Source organism: Athene cunicularia (assembly GCF_003259725.1).
Source record: "Athene cunicularia isolate RWA chromosome 1 unlocalized genomic scaffold, athCun1 chr1_part2, whole genome shotgun sequence".
NCBI lineage: Eukaryota > Metazoa > Chordata > Aves > Strigiformes > Strigidae > Athene > Athene cunicularia.
Genome location: NW_020799092.1, coordinates 19,052,658 through 19,073,809, shown reverse-complemented (window position 1 = coordinate 19,073,809; position 21,152 = coordinate 19,052,658). Strand labels below are relative to the sequence as shown.

The following is a 21,152-nucleotide window of genomic DNA, read 5'->3' as shown; positions in this document are numbered from 1 at the left end:
CAAACTGTGTATATGGGGAAAGTGTTATTATCTCTTCATACCCAATAAAAACAGGCAGAGAAATAAAATATTTGCAAAAAACACCATATAAAGAAGTGAACTCTCAAGGAGTATGCTAAGCAGGTCCCCAAAAAGCACAAAACATTCCAAATTATCAGTTTTTATAATGGTAGTCATCTGGGGGGAGGACTGCTGCTTTGAATACAAGTTTTTCCTGATGTCTGTCCAGATGTCCCTCCTTTTGGTATGTTGTTCTGTGAGATGCACTGATCATGACTGCCAGTTTCCCAAGGAACCACTCAAATGCAGAGAGTACAACCAAATCCTTCAGGGACCAGCTTGACATAAGCACAAATGTTTGTTTGCTGTTGAAACTCTGTCATTACCTTTCACTTTAAATGTTGCTTCTCTGAGTTGACACACAATGGCTCAGTAGAGTTTGTCTAGCTGCTATCAGTCCATCCTCCTTTGCATTTAATCAGTGTGAAACTATTTTAAAAGAAAGTCTGACATTGCATGTATATAGCCTAAGATTCACCTCTTTGCTGCTTTCAAATGTTGGCTCCACGTTGTCCATGGCTTTGTCAATAATGTGCAAAATCCCATTGGAAGCAAAAATATTTCCATGCAAAATCTTTCCTTTCCTCCTTCCTCCTTGGATTCTAATTCTTAATTGATTATCCTGAAAGAAGCCAGGCAATGGATAGTGAGCTCTTTATTATGGAGTGACAACAGAGTGAGTATGCATACTGAATAGTGTCTAACACCCCCCTCCATTGCCAACACCTGGGCCATTTAAATCTGGGAAGGCTAAAGGTTGCTTCCAGTGCTTATCAAGGAAATGGAAAAAATGTCTTTGACTTTGGATCAGTATTGTGTTATTTTGTTCCAGGACAGAAAAGTTCAGAAGAGAGGAGGGGACAGACCCTGTGAGGAGAACAGTGTACCCAAAAGGGTTCTGATGACTGATAGTAATAAAAGTCTGCCAGGAAATGATTAAAAATGTGATTGTACTGAAAGGGTCAACTCCCATAATCTTCAGGGACTACAACTCATTTCCTTATATTATATGTATATTTAAAACAACAAAATGTTGCTGATTCTGCACTGTACTGAAGCCTGTAGGAAACTAACAGGCCTCAGACAGCAATGACATTTTCCTGTTGCAAATGGAGTGTATACTCAATAAAGAAATAAAATAGATGTCTCTTCTCAGATGCCACTGATCTACTGCGAAACATCAGAAGTACTTGATTTCAGGCTTCATACAGGCTTAAGTCATTAAGAGACATTTAATGGACCAAGAACAATCATGCTAGAGAATAAAATCTGGTTTATCAGCTGTAGAAAACAAATTTTTTAAACTGTGGGATCAGTCTGTCCTGATGTTTACTGACATAAAATAAGCTGGACTAGTGATACACTTCATATTTTTCATGAAAAATTGCCACGTGCATTTTATTTATGCTGAAGACTTCTATTTGCTGCATCGTGCAAAGGATGCTGATGCTCAGTGGCAGGTGGGATCTGCAGTGCAGCTGGTGCTTGCTCTGTGTGAGCAGTACACAGAGGTTTCCAGCAGAAACTCTGGGTTTCTCCCCTGCCCCTTTTTACTTCACCTAGGCCCTCTTAATGCCCCTCCCCCTTTTCTTGGTCATGCCTGCAGATTTAAGATTATTTAATTTTAGCAAATATTTTTAGAGTGGTCTGTGTTAGACCGCTATGTCACTCAGCGGTGATGCATTTCTAAAGGCAATTTTTGTTTTCACTGATTTTTAGTGGGAAGATGCTGGTGAGGTTTCAAGTTTCACTTGAACTCCTTGTAATGCATGGCCACAGCTGTGGGTTTTCATAATCCAGCAGCTACCTGCAACCTGATGTCTCACTGCAGAAAGACCTTTTGTACTCCTGGATGAGTGAAGAGAGTAGTATTCTTGCTGAGGTAGGCTGGAAGGCCACTTACCTTTTCTCCCTGGGATATCTCTCCTGATTTGCCAGTCAGTGTATATATTATATCAGTATTATTCAAGCTACTGGTATTCAACTGACCAGCAATTACGTGGAGTTTCACGAAGTACTGTGCTTTTTGTTTATTATTCAGAAGATCCTTTATCTAGAAGAGCAGAACAGAGATTTATTTCAACACAGGTTTAATCTAAAAGTAATCTCAGGGTGAATGCTTTTTTTTTTTCCTCCAGATGTTACATTCTGCAATGATTTTTTTCTTCTGAAGTGAGGTTGTAGGGTCAACCAAATGGAGGCCTCTCTTGGTTTCAGTTCAGGTCAGATTACACTGTTATGTCCCTGTGTGAGCCGTGTCTCCAGAGCTGTCCTGAGTTCAGGGGAAGGTACTGGATGTTGACCACTTGCCAATCAGGCCATTTTCTTTGTTCTTTTTGTAAACCCAATTTTTTTTTAATTGCCCTTACATGAAAGGTGACCTATAGGCCTCCTGCTGAAAATTCAGATCTTAATTCAGCCCCTGGCTCAACCAGGAGAAAAAAATCTTGATCACAGCCACATAAGACAATCCAAAACTTACTTGAAGCGTGACTGAATTCTATCCTGACTTGCCAAATTATTTTGTTTTTCTTTCAAGTAGGAAAAAGACAAACTCTGGCCCCTAGATTTAAATGTATCCCGAAGTGTACTAGTGCAAAAAGTTCTTCTGAATCTGTTGCATCAAAACACTTTGGACACAGATGAGATTTCTGAAGGAGCTAAATACCCCAGTTTAATACCCTGTCTGTTTACTTACATTTGTACCTTTGAGCCCTTTGTTTGTCGGTACAAGCACGGTAAATGGTCCCAGAGTACTCAGCGGCCATTCATAGACATTTTCTTAGAAGGAGAGAGGGGGAAAAAAAGTTTAATTGTGTATTGAAGAGCTCATTGGCAGAAGGGACTATGTAAGCTGTGCCAGGTATGAAAGGGCAGAATAAGAAAGAACACTATCTGTGATTATTAAATGTTAATTTAAGATTCTGCAATCCAAGTTTTTGAAAGGTGAGAGGCAGGTGGGATGTGAAATGCTGCTGCATATTTGACACAGGATGAGGCAAAATATTCAGAATGCTTCTGGCACCCTAAATTCCGTGGCATGCAAACCAGGGTTGTGGACATGAAACCAGCATTTCTTTGGAAATGTGTCTTTACAGGAAGATGGCCTCCTGCTTTAAATCAATTCTTCATGGGGTGAGGGATATGCTGCTGATAACCCACTGGTAGTACAAATATCAGCAAACTCATAGCTGGTAATAAAAGGTGATGCACTGAAAGTTAATTAAAGTTCATTTGCTACCCAGATGATATTTCTCTTTTCTAAACAGCAGTAGGAAATCACTGATTCTGTAGCTGAAGGCATCAAATATTTCTAATGTTCAGCTCTTTTTCCAGAGATTTAAAATCAGAGCTAAAACTATCTTTACAGTTGTTACACAGGTATGTCATACCAGAAAATATATCTCAAGATTAATATGCTGTTTTACAAAACAGTGTGGGCTATTCTGCTGTATATTCTTAGTTTTTGAAAGACATTTATGTGAAGTGAATGTATTGTAAAATAACCTGTGCGGTTAATGTGTCTTTGTAGCTTCTGGCTAGTAAATCAAATGGCACATTTATGTCCAAAACTAACCCAAAGAACATAAAATCTCTATTGTTGTTAAGAAATGGTGGCACCCAGCATGTCAGGCACTTTTCAGACATATAAGGAAAAACACAGAAAAACTGCAACTGAGCTTTCAGTGCTGAGGCAATAGATTTTGGTCTTCAGTGGTGAATGTGAAGGTCACTTCCAGACTTTGCCCTTGGCTAGCTATGAGTGATTCTTATTCTGTTTTGGTCAGGAATTCAACATCTTTATTTTAGTTGATGGGCTCAATGCAAAGGACCGAGAAAATTATATTAAACAGAAGGAAATTTTTCATATTTACAAAGTTAACTTGAAGATACAGCTTGATTCTGGCAGTGTTTGTGACCATGCAACAGAAAATGATGAAGACAGTTACGCTGTTCTCTTTGTGAGGTGGCTACAATAACTGTGAAAGGCTGGAAGCTGTGAGCCCTGACAGGGTCTCCACCTCATCTCTGCAGACAGTTTGGAAATATGGAATCCCCATAGGTGTGGCCAAGATGCTCTTGATCTTGAGGGTGATGGAGACCATGGGTGGGATCAGTCTCTTCACCGTGCCTCTCTCCTCTTTCCTGGTGAGAGCAATGCTACTCTGATGGCCAGGGGAAGAGGGACCAAGCTGAGAATGTTTTGGACTTCTGTGTGTGGTTCTAGATCAAATCTCAATTATCCAAATCAATGGGGGCAGGGAGGGAGAGGAAGTGGGATGATCCCACTTATCTCACCAAGGGACCACTGGTGATATCAAATGATGTGTGAGGGGTTGTAGAAAAGCATTTCTGCTTGGAAATTCTTGCAGATTGCATGGCATGGTGAGCAAAGGCAGCTTTAGGTGATCAGAGGGTGTCTGTGGGTAGGAGCGTGCATGCTGTGTCATGCTGTTAGTGGCACCTTCCTGCAGTGGGGAGCATTGAGGGAACACAGAGCAAGATCATTCCCCCCAGCAGGAGCCGACTGCTTGCATGTGGTCGCTTACCCATGAGTGATAAGGCAGATGTCAGCTTGCCTTGCCACCGTCCTCCCACTTCTGAATTCAGGTCTTGAAGACGCTCCATAATGTTTCCATAGCACACAAACCCGTTCCCCACAGAGCCACCCTGACACGTACACCTGTAAAGGAATCATCATTTTAGCTGTGGGCTGATGCCTCATGGTGTCATCGAGGCTCTTGCTAAAACATGCCAGGTGTTACCTCTTGCTTCTCTGAAGGCATTTTCAGGTAGCACCGATGCGTTTTAGTTTAATCTTTGCTTCTGCATGCTGTGATGTATGTCATTGTGTTGGGCAGTCTGGTGGCTGCTTGCCTGATGTGATGTCCTGTCAGCTGGGCTAGGACGCAGTGGCATCTGTCTGGCAGGAGCAATTTGAATGGGGGCTACATGGCACCTCTGGTTGTGGTGCAGCCTCTGGTCCCCAAATGTGGTTTGTGGAGCCCAGAAAGCCACCGAGCTTGCCTTTCTGTGGGCAACAAGAGGCTAGGGGGTAAATGTGTGGGGTGCCACCCTTGCATGGGGAAGGCAGTTGTGTGAAGCCACCACTTACTACGTGGGACCTAGCAGGATTAATGATAGTTACGTGTGAAAGGGGCAATGGCATCTCACCAATCCTTGTGATGATAGCTCTATGGGACTGGTAGGAAAAGGCAGGCAGGGGTGTCAGTCCTTTCAACAAAGTGGCTATTTGTTACCCTGCCCTTTAAGTAATACAACCATTTTGGGCAGTGGCACTTCATCTTTTTTTTCTGAAGCTGCTGAAGCATGAAATCTCACTTTTTTTCAGATGTATGCTTTATGCTGCTGCTGCTGTCTCTGTCTCTGCACTGGAAATAGCATCCCATCTGTAACACCCTGGATGTCCCCTGGGGACTCCGGACTGAGAGAGGTGCCAGTGAGGTACAGTTGACCCAGTCCTATGTATGTCCAAGGCAGGCTCAGGTCGTGGTGCCCACGAGAGTGACGGGCAATGCCTTGAGATAGGCTCCATGTCCTCACTGCCTTGGGATGAGCTGCATTCGAAGTAGCATGTTGCAGCCAAGGCAAAGTCTGAAGGAAGTTTATGGAAGAACAACCCCAAGTGTCAGTCTGACATTTTCTATCCTATGGAGGAGGGAACACACCTCATGAAAACTGAATCTTATGGCCGTGAAAGACCTCAGCATTGCAAGAGAGCTGGGGAAAATATTGTTAGTTGTCAACATGATTGACACATGCTTGCTATTAGGTGCTGACAGGTACAAACGGTTATGAGTTTCAAAGAGCAACTAGGACTTGCGTCTGCCTTGACCTTGTGTCAGCCTGACTGTTTACTGGGAGAGGTGGTTAGTACTTTCTAAAAAATCTGGACTCTAAGCCTGCATCAATGCAAGGGGCTGTCAATGCCTGCTGGTTTTGCCAATTCTTAGCTGTTGCAGTCTTCAGAAAATCAGCCTCTGCTTGGCTGCTCCTGAGAGACTGGCTGGTGGTGTCAGCTCAGTCTTTTACTCATCTTCAGTGCTAAAATTAAAATAGGTGCTTGTCAACATATAGTGTGCACAGAAAGAAACCCTAACTATATTGGGAGACTGAACAACTGTATGGTATGTGTTATCAAACATTAGCTTTTAATAGTGCTTTTCCTAATTAAGACTCCAGCATGTTCAGTATTTGTGTAAGGCCTATCCATAATGGTTCATCTCTATGGATATTTTTCTAAAGGCATCATTAGAGAAGGAACATTACTCCATGCAAGCAAAAGATGTTCTTTATATAACTAATGACCTAATCGTTTGCATGTGCTGGTTGTTGCAAACACACATCTGCCACTCACACCCCACAGTAGTATCAACCTGATGCCAAATCCTCTCCTGTTTCCCACGTATGGTCTCTACCGAGGCTGTTTCTTTGGTGATAGCATATTTGAAAATCCCCACAGTCCCTGCAGTCTGGGAGGCTGCATATAGAATCAGAAGGGTGCTGGGTTTTTGTCTGAGGCTCTTGTTTTGACTCCTGATCTTGGGTAAAAATAGTAGTCAAAAAGCATCTTATTTTTTTAGGATGTGATTCGGATGGTGAGCCCTCTTCTTTTTAAGGGGATCTCTTGGGCAGAGGGTATGACTGGAGCCCAGATGAAGGGTTTAGAGTTAGGAGCTGACTCCTTTCTTCTGATGGGGTAAATATTGCTGTATTGATGTACATAACATAGCCCCCTTCACTTCAGAGCAGAGAAGAAAAAACCAGAGGCTTCAAAGGAGCTGAGGATTAATTCAGTAGAAAAAAGAAACTACCCTTGAAATATTGCACAAGACAGATCAAGGTTTCAAAATAAACCCATTCTCTCTTTTTCAGCAAATGGTGTTAAACATAAATTATTTTTCTGGCTACCATTTCCAGGGGCACAGCAAACTGCGTAAATACCTACATAGTCTGAAACTTCTTTTGTGAGGACAATATTGCTTATAACTGAGTGGGTGTCCAGTAACAGTTTGGATTTGACTACCAAAGGAAAGCATTTAGCAACTGCAGATTAACACCTATTGCATGGGATTGAACCCTCCAACATGTCTGTCCCCTTACCTCTTCGGATGCAGTAATTTACTTTGTGTGCCCAGGCTCAGGAAGGACCAGCTGGGTGACTGACTACATCAGTTTTGTCTTAGCTTTGTCTGCAGTGTCTGGTTTGCAACTCACATATGACTTTATAGGCTTTGTTTTGAATGCACTGTGTACTGTACAGGCTGGGTACCTCTGAAAAGGAACAGCTTTACAACAGACCCTGCTAGACTGTTTAAACTTAGCTGTTTGATGCTTTCATAATACACTGCATGGACAGTATAAGCAGGACTGGAAAAGACAGAAACTGTCACTACTTCAGTTTACCCAGGAGAGGGAAGAGAACTGTATATCTCTGGAAAAGGGGAGCTCAGCTTTCTTCTTCATTTTACCTGAAACTTGTATAATAGAGTTTGGGATTATGAAGCTACTAATTTCTACACTGAAGAGATAGTCAGAGTAAAAATAAGAGTGAGATTAAAAAAGAAAATAACCAAGTTTAGCTAAGGGAAATCTAGTTCTGCTCACAAACCAGTAAGGTTATGGTCTAACTTGCAGTGTAATTCTGCACCAGTTGAAGCTTTGTAGCTTCTGGGCAAGGTTGAATGTAATTATTGTGCTGAAGCAATGCCATAGAAAGTGTCAGCAATCACTCAGGAAAGATCTATGTGGGAACAGAAAACAGACAATTTTGATTTTCCAGGAGGTTGTTATGTTCACAGACTAAATGCTTGTCTTTTCTACATCTTTGTCTAAGAGATTTATTCCTGTACAAATAATCTGATTCAGGATAAAGTGGAGGTGACTCTATATGGGGGAAGCTAACAACACAACTGTGTCTGTAATAAAACCTAACCCAAAAGAAATGCAGGTTTGTGGCCTCTGTTGCAGCTTTGTATTTTAGAAGAGTTAAAAAAATCTTGCCCAAACAAGCCCTCCCAAATACATTTCAAATCTGAGATGCAGCCAAAATACAGTGTCTGTCACTTACCAGAAACAATTTACTGTGCCCATATTTACCAATCAATGTTTTTCTTTGCAAAGTTCCACTTTCATAAATGGATTTTCCCAAGTTGGAAACTGTTCATAATAGTTTTTTTTTGTTTGTTTGTTTTTTCCCCCAAATATATAGTTTTAGTTTGATTTGAATTCCATTTCTTTCTTCTGTATTGTTTTTTGCCATTAAAGGTCACTGAATGAATGATGAGCAAAGCATTTGGATTGCTCCTACTCCCCATCACAAATTTTTAATTTTCCCATTCTAAAATTCTCAAAACTTCCTCAGCTGTTGAAAATTGAGTTGCAACAGCGAAACAGTGACAAATTAGGAAAGAAAGGTCTTGATTTATGTGATACGGAATTTTATTTTAACTTTCAATTTATGTAGTGCAGTATAGTAGTACATTATACTAAGTACAGTATAAGTATATATTAAGTCCAGTTTGAGTAGTATACTATGCTCTAGAAATGAACTAGGGGATATTCTAGATAAACTTGTTTGAAATGCACAACAGTTTACACTAAAATGATGTTGATATTACACTGTAAGAGAAAGCTGCACGATTAAGCAAGAACTGGCAATAAGAATACTCTCCTAAGTGAATGCTATATGATAAATAATTTGTTCCCAATTTACAACTAATGACCTGTCTTGTCTTTCACATTCCAACTCTCAGCTCCTGAAAGCTAACATTTCAGGGACACCTGTTTAAACCTAGTACTAGCCATCGCTGGGCTATAGAAACATGTAATCCAAATTGTTTGGCTTAAGATAGCTTTGTTAAGTGTTAAAACTGACTTTCCTCCTATCTTCTGTGTAGCAAATTTCTGTACAGGACAACAAACTCTGCCAGAGATTTTGGTTTCCACATGCTTGTCTCGAGGCTTTGGGGAATCTGCCGAGGTTGGTGTTGTTTTCACAGCATGGGGGGTCAGATTCCCTAATATTAGTATACCAAAAAGAGCCAGGGCTCCAGCGCTGTCCCATGATAATTAATGTCGACTAATTTTTTAGCATGCTGCCTGGCATGTTTCTGGCCCACACCAAGTAGCATTTTCCCAGGCAGTGCCCAGGCACAGCTGAAGGGGGTAGTGTGTGCCAGGGACCTCTGCCAAGAGGCAGTTACTCTGTTCTGGAAGAAGAGACTTTAGCTGTGAGCCAGACCATGCTGCTTGCCCTGAGGAACAGAAATGAAGTCTTGGTCCTTTTTCTTTACTAGTGTAGAAATGACCCCTGGGTGCTATAAAAATAAAACTTAGTAGGTATTAGCAATGGGACTGATGAAATCAAACACTATGCTAATTGGTTGACCTTAACCCCGTTAAATCTTGTAATTTGTCCTTGATAAAGAAACCATTAATGATAGCTTCAGGAGGTGTTCATCCACTAGATTTGTTTTAGCTGCCTGTTTACTAGGGGGAGGAGGGAGAAACTGGGTGAAAGCTTTAATAAGCAAAAAAGACTCACGTAATCTGTCCTGGTGCAACCATTGAGCATTTAGCTTTTTTATGGCAAGTATTGTTTGTTTCACAGATGTCTGTCATGCTGCATCCTTTCCCAGGTACAAAGTTGGTGTAATGCTCCTTGCATTCACAGTGGGACTAAATCAGAAGGAGAGGGGAGAGAAAAATTAGACATGGAAAAATTGTGGATTCCAGCATACTTTCTGGAACTTGGATCTAAAGACAGTGAGTTTCCAAAGCCTTAGGTAATCACCTGATGAGTTCAGATCCAAGTATAAAGCTTACCCATATTTATACAAATCCCTTCTAGGTTTTGTCCACTCCAGAAAACTGCTGACTCTCAGATAAATTTCCGTCAAATAAAGCCCTTTAGATTCAATTCTGTGACCAGAGAACATTTAAAACCTGTGTGGGTAGGCCAGATTTTTTACCTCTGTTCCCACAGTCCTCTGCTTCCCAAAATGAGTGCCAGTGCACATTACTAATAACCGAGGTGTATCAGCACTTATACGAACATGAACTGCAGGACGACCCTGGATGACTGACTCACTTTTTTGGCTCTTCAGGGTGTGCAGGCAAAACAAGCATGGTCTGCTTAAGCCTCTCTTTCTTGGTGGCCTGAGTTTTACACATGGAAACCTGAGCCAGTTCCTGACAGCATGAATAATATGCAGGCTTTATGTGGTGCCTCTCATTGTTAGTCCTCAAAAGCCTGAATTACTTCTTTCCTAAATACATTCACTAGGCATTGATCTGTGGTACCTGTGTAAGGAGCCTACTGGTCCTACAAGCCCCCTGTGGTCAGAGAGAGAAAATATAATTGAGAGAAGCTTAATTTCAGTGCCTTCATTTTGGGGAGGCCAAAATATTCTATGAAAAAGAACACTATCGCCATTCCCATTTTCAGAGGGGAAAGCACCACACAGATGCATAGAGAGGCAGGTAAAGGGTCACTGGCAGGGCTTATGCCAAAGGTAGGAGTAGAGCTTGGCCTCCCTGGGGCCTGTTTCTGTACCCTCATGGCTTCTTTTCAGAGGGAAAGCATTATTCTTTCCTAGGCAGTTGACATAAGAAATGTCTGGGACACCTGTTTGACACCAACCTTTCCTGGACCATCATATATGCAAACGGTAGACTGTGCAGGGCAATTCCCATATGTTGCTTGGCAGGGGTCTATAGGTAAGCAGACTTGACCGTCCCCTCTGTAACCTTCTTGACAGGTACATTTGTGCTGATTTGGTCCGAGGTAAATGCAGTCGGCGTTGGGATCGCAGACCTTTTCGGAGCATGGGTTGATAGCTTGTGAAAAAAGAAGTGAAGTAAACGAATTATTGCTCACGGTTCTAAAATTGAAGATGTGGATTTGCCAGAGCACCTCCATGCCAAACAAAGCCTGGGTAGACTAAACTTCTCATAACAGCCAAGTCTGAAGTATTGTGGCGGCATGAAGACAGAAGGGGAGGAATGTGTTTATACTAACATAGCAACCAACTGTTTGCTTTTGAACAGAAATGATCTCTTAACTTGGCAAATTGAGTTATAAACAGATTAAAACGTGTAATGTGCTCATTAAAATATCACAGCTATTTCCCTGTTCTCTGGTGGACTTTAACTAGAGAAGGTCAGGCAGGTGATACAAGGTCTGTACAAGCTTTAAGCACGTGTTAGATCAGTTGGAAAATATTTCTCAATACAATAGGCCTTTGCTGTTTTCTTTCCGGTAATTAAACAATATAATGTCATCCATTCAGCTGTATGGAAAAGTGGCCAGAAAGTGCTTTAGTTGAGTCTTCCACACTGCTGTAGTTTCAGGACTGGACTGGAAGCTCACTAGTTATTTCCATGAGCTCTTTTTTCAAGGCAATGTCACTGTTTGTCCTTGTTCATAGTCCAGTGGTGCTTGGAGAACACCCTCTAACACCTTTGTGTTCAGTTTAGGATATAGTCAAGCACATATTGTAGCTGGAATGTGGCAGGCCCTGGACTCACCTAAAAGGTGGTGCTGCTTCCCCTCTTCTCCTTTTCTTCCCCCTCAGCTGGGACTGAGAGAGTTGGCAGTGCTCAGCTTCACTCTTTCAAGCCTTCTCTTTTCTTCTGGTGTGAAATCATGCATGTACACACGTATTCACACGCTCAAATTGACTGTAAGTAATGCTGCCTCCAAGCAGAGTCTCGGGCAGTTGCTTCTGTCCTCACTTACCTGCTTAGCTGTGCTCGAGCTGTTTGTCATCTGCTTCCCAGCCAGCCAAATGTAAAAGACACTGGTGGAAGCCACAGATGACCCCAGTAGCTAAAGGTACTGGGACAGAGGAGCAACATCCACACAGCAGGCACCGATATTAAAACCCAAGAGAGGTAGGGATACTATCATCCTTATTCTCTCATGGTTGCTGCAATTTCTGTGTCTCTTGCTTGTTTATGCTGCCTACTAGAAGAATGTCACATTCCCTGGGGAATGACTTACTGATGTCTTGCTCTTGGATGGTGTTCAAGCCTATTCAGAGAGGATGACACCATAGTTAGGACCAAGAGGATTGAATGTAGATATTTCCAGACAGGATAAGAAGTATTGTACCTGTGGCCTGATCCAAGCCAACATTTACTAAATAGTGCTTCCAGCACCAGACACAATCATCTTTTTCATTGAAATTTATCAAGGAGGAAGAATTAGTGCTGTAAGACATACTGTAAGTAGAAGAAAGAAAATCTGGACTCCTGCAATATAGCTCATTCAAGAATTCAATTCCAAGTTGTCAATTTTTAGGTAGACATTTACTTCTAGCTGAGATACTATTAGTTTTGTTGCATGAAAAATAGGAAAGATAAAATAAGCTTTACTTGTCTGTAGAGCTGAGCCGCCATGTGATGGGTATTCAATAAATATAAGCCCTTGACTGCTGTTGTTGATAGTTATGGACGCAAATGATGAGGTTGAACTTTAGCAAGTAGAGGGACATGATAGGAATGGATTTGTAAGCACTGATTGACCCAGTATCCACACTTCAAGGGGGTTTACTAGCTTTAGTCTGATTGCACAGACTGAAGCTTGTTAGAAATTGGACTGATGTACTTCTGAAGCACATTTTAAGGTTTAGTTTAATCCTGAAGGAATCTAGATTGTGCACATGAGACTGCTTTGGGCTATGAAACCAAGAAAATTTAGATGGTGAGACATGGTTCCAAAGTGCACTCAATATCTGAAATATCACACCAATGATGCTGTATACAAAGAATTTGATGGACATGAAAATTACTCACCTTCACATTGTGTACCATCCCCATGGTAGTTGGGCAGACATGTGCATTGCAGTTGTCTTCCATCCTCACCCGAGGCAGTGCATCTGGAGTTTGGAGGGCAATCCAAGGCTTCGCATTCAGCTATCGCTGAGGGACAGAGTGTGACAGGTTAAGCTGCATCTGCACACTGCACAGGAGGCAGTGTGTTCTGCAGTATACTAGTTAAAAGTATGCCTGATCTAGGGACCATCGATCTCATCGCTATCAGCATTTTTCTAGCAATTGAAGTGGTGATGATGGTTATGGGAGCTCACACACAGGTGCGTATTTGGTTGCTCCAGAGTGGCTAACCTGAGATTAATTTTCTGTTTGTCCTTACCAATTCTAACCGTATCAGAGCTGTTGAATATATCTTATGTAGAAAACAGTCTACTTACGCTGATCACAGCTGAGCCCTTTGTATCCAGACAAGCAAGTGCATCTTCCATCCCCCGTAATTCCACTGTTGCATACTCCATGAACGCAGTTGCAAACTATATGGAGAGAGGGATTGGCTTTACTGAATGATAATGGTGTTCAGAAAGACATATTAGTGGTTACCCATAGCAAATAGCATCCTGGCCAACAGCCTTGACCCAAGTTCCCGAATTTATAGGCTTCCATTAATGAGAAGAATACCCACAGTTACATACATCAGTAAATAACATACTGATTTTTGTAGGCTATTAATAGCCTGTGGCCTGAAAATCTGCAGGATGCACACTATAAACACCCAAAATGATTTGTTGTTTATACCATAGAACTGGTAAAATTTGACATACAGTCTTGAGCCAAAATTGAATATAATGTGTAATATAGACTATTTTTATAACTGTTAACAAATTGCTCATTTTTGCTTCAGTTCTCTTTCTCTCTCTCAAACACTTCTAGAACAGATGAATTTTGTGACTTTTTTTCCCCCTAAACAGAATATATTTAGTTAAGAGGGTAGTTAATCACTGTGTAGGTCTCAGGCTTTTTTCTGTCCCTGTTCCTATATTCTGCCATTTCTCATTATAAACCTTGTGACAATATGAGCACAAGATGCTGTATTCAGAGTCCAGGCAACAATGGGACCCTTTTATAAGTGGGTTTTGAAGCCTTAAGTGTACTTAAAAAACTTAATAGTTATAACTGTTTCAATTATGGTTAATGATGTTTTTTAAAAAGGCCCTTTACAGTTACACTTGGCAAAGCCTCTAAGATGTAGAGTTATATTGGTGACTTGGTGTTTAAGCTGCAGTGATGTAGCATAACCTTCTTACCTTTACAAACATATCCCATGTTCGTGCAAATCACCTGCACTAAATAATCAGTAACATTCTGCCTATGTTAGTAGTCCTAACATAGAAAACAGAAGTGTCTAAGGTATTGCTGAAAAGCAGTTAGTCACAAATGTACGGTATCTATAGGTGCTTAGAAAACCGGGAGGAGCTCAAATATCTGAAAGCTGAAATGTAAAATGTTGCTTAAATGAACATGCAGTTGAATCCTCCATTAGCTTCTTGAAAAATAATTACGTTTACAATATTGAATTCATTCAAGTACCCTATTTTCATGAAAATGTTGGCTCAGTCACATTTCTGTGTATCAACACTGGCATCCAGTGGACAGCTGGTGGAAAAAGGGCCTTTGAGTCAGCAGTGATGTAGGATTAGTAGAAAGGCCGACACGGATTATTTAAATTGAGGCCATTTATGACTCTTTTTAGAAGTAACTAGAGGGATCTCGAAGGAAAAAAATAGTTTTACTTGGAGATAAACAACTATAACCACTTAAGAAATATACATTTCTTAGTATTATTTTTCAGGCAGTTTTCTGGTTTGTTAGTTTAATGCTTAGCAAGGGTCAGGAAGGTAAATAAAATACTAAAAATCGTTAAGAAACAGGCAAACCTGGAAAATATTATACAAAATTATACACTTTTAACACACATACATTTCAAATAGTGCACATAGCTCTGATCCCTCCCTCAGTGTCCTGCTTCTCCTAATGGAAGTATGGCCAACCAATGAAATCATCTACCAGCCAAAAACCAAAGCTAAACCAAACCTATCCTTTTACACACTTTTAACTGAATGATGGAGTTTCCTGGCACAGATTACTGTGGAGAGCAAAAGCAAATTGGACTCAGAGACAAGGTAGAGAATTTATGGGGGCTGGAGCGAGGACGAGCCTTTGAACACTACAGTTTGAATGCAATCTCTGGCTCCTTCTACTCTTTCCATAGATATCAACTATTGGCCTCCAATATGGATACTAGGCTAGAAGACTTTTGGCCTGATTCAGAATGGCCTTTTTTTTGACTCAGATGTGCTGATTTAAAAACCACATGAGTATTTCATGCCTTAATACAGATGGCCCAGATTGTGGATGTATTTAAAAACCACACCAAAATACTGTAAACCACTATAAATTATGCATCTGATATGTTCCTACCCAATATTTTAAGTACCATAACAATCTCCTGTAGTTAGATCAATTAAATGTAAATCCATAATTTAGGGTGAAAAGTAGATAACACAGTAACTGGTTAACAGGGAGGCATACCTGCAGGAACACACAGATGATTCCAATCCCTAATTTATTTGACTGTTTACTGTAATAAAGATATTCAAGGCAAGGTGAGGATATTTTTGTAGCAGTACACTGCAAGTATTGTCTGTACAGTCCTGGGCTGAATCCAGCCCCACTGTGAATGAGGAATTGAGTAACTGCCTATTTTCTTTTCTGATTGTGTTCCCTGAAGCAGACAGCAGCTCTTGATGGGAAACATTTAGACCCTCTACCTATTTCTCTGTGATTTCTCAGTGTCTGAATGCAGCTTTCACTCACCTTCTTTTCCCCATTTCAATAAAGAAACTTACCTGATGTGCAGTGAGGACCAAATAAATTCTCTTCAGCACATTTTTCACAGGCTGTCCCACCAAACCCTTTCTGTGAATTACAGAATGGAAATCAAAACTTAAGTTTCTCATCTATCTCTATACAGATAGAGATGTGCTTAGCAGCCTGTAAACCGCATCTTTAGCTACCAAAAGAAAATAACACAAAAGGTTCAATCAGCAAGTCAGAAATTACTACTGCAATCTAGAAAACATTGTCTTCTGAATTATTTTTCCCCTCTCTCTGCCTTTTTAAAAAAATCATTTAAAAATCTTACACTCCAAATCAGATGTTCTGAATATCAAGTTAGCAATAAAGAACAGTAATCAAGCCTAATGCCCAAATCATTCTTACAATTGTTAGGCTGTATTTTCTGACTGCTTCTCTCTGTTTCTTTTTTACACATCCCCAGATGTGCTTTTAATGTAATGGAAAGAGTAACCAGTAGAGGGGGAGGTAGAAAAGATTCAAGGATTTTTTTGAAAAATCTTTTTGGCTGAAGTTATTAAGCACTGCACATTGCACTCTCAACAAAGGAACATTATATTGAGAGTGTAGTCCCAAGCATAAGTACTTTCTAATTCAGGCAAAAAGTCAGAAATCACACTCCAAAAAATCACACTCTAAAAAATAGGGGAACTCAAACCACCTGTTTCAGGAAGGAAATGGAAGAACTTTTTAATAATTTCACCAGAACATGCTCAAGTAGAAATAATAGTGTGAAGATTAGTGCAATCCAAGCAAAAAGAGAACTTCAAGCAGATAATCTCTGCTGTTTCTGAAATATTTGCCTTTAATGTATTTATACAACTTAATATGCATTGTTTCTTAGCAGAGCTTATGTGCTGTTATGTTTTTTATTTAAAAGAAGGGACGTACCTGACAAGTGCACATTCCATCCCCAGTTATACCCTGGGAGCAGTGTCCTCTCCCGTTGCATGGTGACGCAGCTCCTCCCGGACATGCTAGAAATGACAATGTTTAAGCCATCAGTTGGCTTGCTCTAACCCTTATGCTCCCCTTGCACATTAGGGGTGACAACCTTGGAAGCTGTAGGGTTTTGGGCCAGAGAGGGAGCTCAAGTGATGGCTGCTGTTCTGCATCTGCCTGAATCTCTTCACTAGAATCTCAGCTTCAGCGGAGACTCACCATCACCATCTCTAGTCTGGGAACTTTAAGCTAGTGACTGTAATCAAAGGATTGCACAAAAAATAGTTTTCTTATTCTAAAGTACTGTACTGATTTGTTCCACCTCTATCCACAGACATTGTAAACTGTTACCTTTTTTGATACTAGTGGAGTTTCCCTGACCACTTTTGTATATTTATAGAACTCTGATGGATTGAAAATTTGCTGTCAGAATTATATTTGAAGTTTAAATAAGCCTTTTTCTTTTCCCTATAAACTGCATTTTCTTTATGTGATTTATGTCTTTTCCTTTTCCCCGCTATCTCCCATCAGACTGTGATATTTGATTCAAATGATCTTGGAAAGGAAGTCTGAGTATCACATAACCCACTTCTGTCCAATGTGCTGTGGTCACTAGTAAAACTTGTGTGCCACAGATGTGCTATGCTCTTCAGATCCTCTGGTGCTAATACCATGATTACAGGCAGTGGTATATCAGGTGAGACAGAGTCTGACCAAAAACCCCAGCCAGCAGGAGAGGGTAAGGAACAATGACTGTATTTCCAAATCAAAGCAGTTTAATTTTTGACTGTATTTTTTTTTGATATTCAAATTTTCACTGAAAGGCTGCCTATAAGACATGTGTATTACATTAGTTTTTAGTCAGATTATTCTAATAGTAGTTTTTTTTTCCCCTATAGGGTTGTCTTTTTTTTTTTTATAGTTGTGCAGTGTCTCTGTGGAAATGATTTATTAACTCCCTTCCATAAGCCCTTCCTTTCCGTAACTGGAGTTCCCACTAGGTACCATAATCCTGATTCAGGTGGGATCTAAATGTATCAAACTCCTACTGCACTCATAGATTCTCTGTTTTACCTTATGGATAGATTTATTGCTTATAAGGAGTCTCAGTTTTTTTCTGTGTGGGTGGAGATGGGCAGCACTGGATTTATGCTCCCATTGAGTAACTTAATCCTGATTTAGAGGGTTTAAGTGGTGCGGAAGTTTTCATGAAAATGAATTTGATTTGGACAGAGTGATGAGCAAATAAGTGAATGTGTATATGTGTACACCTAATATTAGTGAAGGCTTTGGCTTTATACCAATCTATTAATATTTCTTAATTTATTCCTTAATGTGAGGTCTGTTGGATCTGCGTAAGCTGCTTGTGAAAAACCAATAAAATTAAAGATGAAAAGTTTAGTGCCGTTTATCTCATGCGTGCTGAAATGAAAGGATTTATTAAGAATTGAGATGAAATAACCACAAATGAGGTAAAGTAATAAATATATATACTTTAATCTTTCAAGTGGCTTTTAGTGAATCTTGTTTTCTGGTTACTGTGTGATAGCTAAATCTCATCTTTAGGACTGACACAGGCGCAAACTGTTTAACATTTGCTCAGAATGGAAACAGTTTTACCTGCACTGATGCTTTTATTGAATGTACAAAGATAGAGAAAACTCAAAGTTTATAGTATAATTTCTAGGAAAGGACACTTTAAAATTCCTGACAAAACAGGTATTTTGCAGTTGGTATTCATTACATTTTCCCTTGTCTTCACTACCTCTTGTCTCTTGTTTTGATACCACCACCAAGGGACAGCTTTATCAGAAGTTTAGCGAATTGCTGTATCGTTGTATGAGTTTGGTCAGGCAGATGATGTGCTTGCCCCAGCTGGCAGGGCTGCAGGTGGCATCTCTGGGGCACTGGAGCAGTGCTGGCACAGTCACCTGCCATCAGCACAGTGCTGGGGAGAAGTGAGACCTTTGCTTTTGTTGAGAATGTTTTTCGAAAAGTAGTAAGAAAGAGATGCTTCTGATTAGCTTTTAGAGCTGTCAGAGTATGAAGGCCAAATCTTTATATCTAGGTCACAAGAGCTTAAATCTATTTGCTTTTTTTCTTCCTAGAGTTTAATTCAACATTTCTCAAGTGTTTACAAATGCAATCTCTTGGATTACTTCTCTTCACATGTGTCCCTACGGGCTGAAGCAGTGGGTAGAACTTGTAAAGGTGTATTTTTCACCGTATAATTTGATAGCATTAGGTTTACTATTTTTCCTCTTGGACTTTTTTTTTTTTTTTCCTTCTCACTTTTTTTTTTTTTTTTTTTTTTTTTAAATTCTTACAATGCTTTCTACTCAGTTGGTCATACCATGCACCTTTCAGTTGGTACCCAGGCTTTTCTTTGGAGCCATGCAAATATTTGCCCACAGTGGGAACCTGAGCTGGGGTAGGGAGTATCTCCTGATGAAGCCCATGTCATATCTGTGGTTAGATGATACTGGAAGTGTTAAAAGACTGTGATTGTTTCTCCTGGGCCTTTCCTCCCCAGTACTTTTCCCTTTTTCCTTGACATCTTTATACAGAGGGATGGGTGTGCAGCTGGTTGGCTTGGTGCACTTCATATTGAGGGAAGGCAACAAAACATCTTTCATTCACACTGTCTATTTCAGTGTGTGCTATCATTTAAGGATGTCAGAGTGCTATTTAAGACCTAATTTTGTCATTGCCATCAGATGTTAAATGTGAAGTAAACCCCTAGTCAGGGATTTTTCTCTGGCCTCAGGAAGGACTGTCTTTCCTACAAATATTTCAAGGCATACTGTATGCTCTTAGAGATTGAGATAATGCAAAGGGCTATTTTCTTCCTCCAAATGACAGCAGAAACAATGCTAAGACCTTGATTTTTTGCTTTTTGGGGCCAGGAAGTTTGTTCGAAGGAAGAGAGGGCTTCCTTGCCTCTGCAGCCTCCTGCCCGCAGTGGTGCAGACAGGAATCCAGCTTGGGGGCAGTGAGCTCTGCCCCTCTCTAGAAAGACCCATGCCTGTCGTGTTGCCTCCCAGAGCACCCTGAAGTCTGGGATGACAATCATATGTAGTGTTGCCTTCCTCCTACTCGGCACTTAGGCTGCATTTGGTGGAAAAATAGTAAATCACCACACAAGTGGTTATCTTCAGAAGACGACAGGACTGAATGCTATTTGCCTATCTTTTCTATAGAAGCAGCTGTAAGTTGGATTTGACTATTTTGCTCGAATAGATAAATGACTGGTATTTAAATCATAGCTGGACCACGCTAAAATAGCTTTTAAATCTATTTTGTGGAGATAAGGACTTCACAGACATTGAACCAGACCTTGACCCCCTTAACCGAAGGAGGAAATGCTCTGTCTGGGCAGGGAAACTTCCTCTGCGGGTCTTTATGCCCACGTCCGTCGCCTGAGATTTGATACATATGTGGAGATGCTGAAAGGCTTTTCCTGAGGAAGGGGCAACAGTAAGAAGAGGCACTCCAGATTTACCTCTGCTTCAGTAATGGCCTTTAGCATTTACTAGAGGTTCAAAAAACTTGGAGGGAAAAACTGTTTCAAATTGAGCTAAAGAAAAGATCCTCCTTGCATCAAAAAAGGAAGAATTAAAGAGATCTGGAAATATGGCAGATTCATATGAGGGTTTGGCCTAAACTGAAACTTAAACCTGCGGTTTGAAAATTTTAATTTTTAAAATCTGTTGTGGAGATTCTCCCAAGTGAAAAGTCATTTTGCAGGTATTGACTGAAATTATTTGTTTTGAAAATCTCAAACCAGAGGGGGTTCCCTGAGGTTTTTTTATATTTTCTATTTTTTTTTTCTTTTTAAATGAAGCTTTGTATGTGTGTTTTTCTCCAAATCTTCTAAGTTTTGGCTGAAAACTGATGTTTATTTCTACTCCTATAGTAGTAAGCTCTGAGGAGCAAACTTCTCATGACATTAGTTTCTGAAAATAAGAAAAATCACTGCTTTACTTCTACTCAAATTCTATCAAAAAAAAGAGCTTACCCATGCAGTCTGGACCCCAGTGTCCCTGGCAGCACTCAGGTTGTTCAAATTCCTTCATACAGTGATGTCGACATCCCGGAAAAGACAGTATATGTGTTTTAATTTCTAGATAATACCTGAGGAAAAGAAGTTAAAGCTGCTTTTAAGTACTCAAAAGCCTCCTGTGGGAAAAATGAGATTCTTAACCTCCTCTTCTCCTTTCAGTGTCAGACAAGAGCACTTTAAACTCAGTTGTATTGATCTGCCTTTTTTCTTCATTAAAACATATATTGCACATCAAGGTCTAAAAAGATCCTTGGAGCTATTTCTTTCGCATAGTATATATATATATATTTCATTTCTGTAAACTAAACCACATCAGTTTTCTCTATGTTTTGATTTGAAAAGGTATTTTAAAAATTATTTAATACTAAGAAAT

General features: G+C 40.3%; 1 protein-coding gene across 2 annotated transcripts in view; it reads right to left on the bottom strand.

Moving 5' to 3' along the window:
* The window catches only part of STAB2 (stabilin 2), an 81,566-nt gene extending 60,768 nt beyond the window's left edge, over positions 1-20,798 (bottom strand). Inside the window, exons 1-11 of one of the 2 annotated variants that reach the window (XM_026867927.1) lie at positions 20,735-20,798; positions 16,666-16,751; positions 15,768-15,837; positions 13,299-13,394; positions 12,883-13,008; positions 10,727-10,923; positions 9,629-9,762; positions 4,611-4,744; positions 2,759-2,841; positions 1,964-2,113; positions 539-682 (exon numbers count right to left, since the gene is read on the bottom strand). In XM_026867927.1, the coding sequence (XP_026723728.1) occupies positions 539-682; positions 1,964-2,113; positions 2,759-2,841; positions 4,611-4,744; positions 9,629-9,762; positions 10,727-10,923; positions 12,883-13,008; positions 13,299-13,394; positions 15,768-15,837; positions 16,666-16,751; positions 20,735-20,792 (1,278 nt within the window). In that variant the 5' untranslated portion in view covers positions 20,793-20,798. Of the gene's footprint in view, positions 1-538; positions 683-1,963; positions 2,114-2,758; positions 2,842-4,610; positions 4,745-9,628; positions 9,763-10,726; positions 10,924-12,882; positions 13,009-13,298; positions 13,438-15,767; positions 15,838-16,665; positions 16,752-20,734 lie in introns of those variants that run through there. The other variant, XM_026867928.1, reaches the window with a different exon arrangement.
* Between the last annotated feature and the right edge of the window lie 354 nt (positions 20,799-21,152).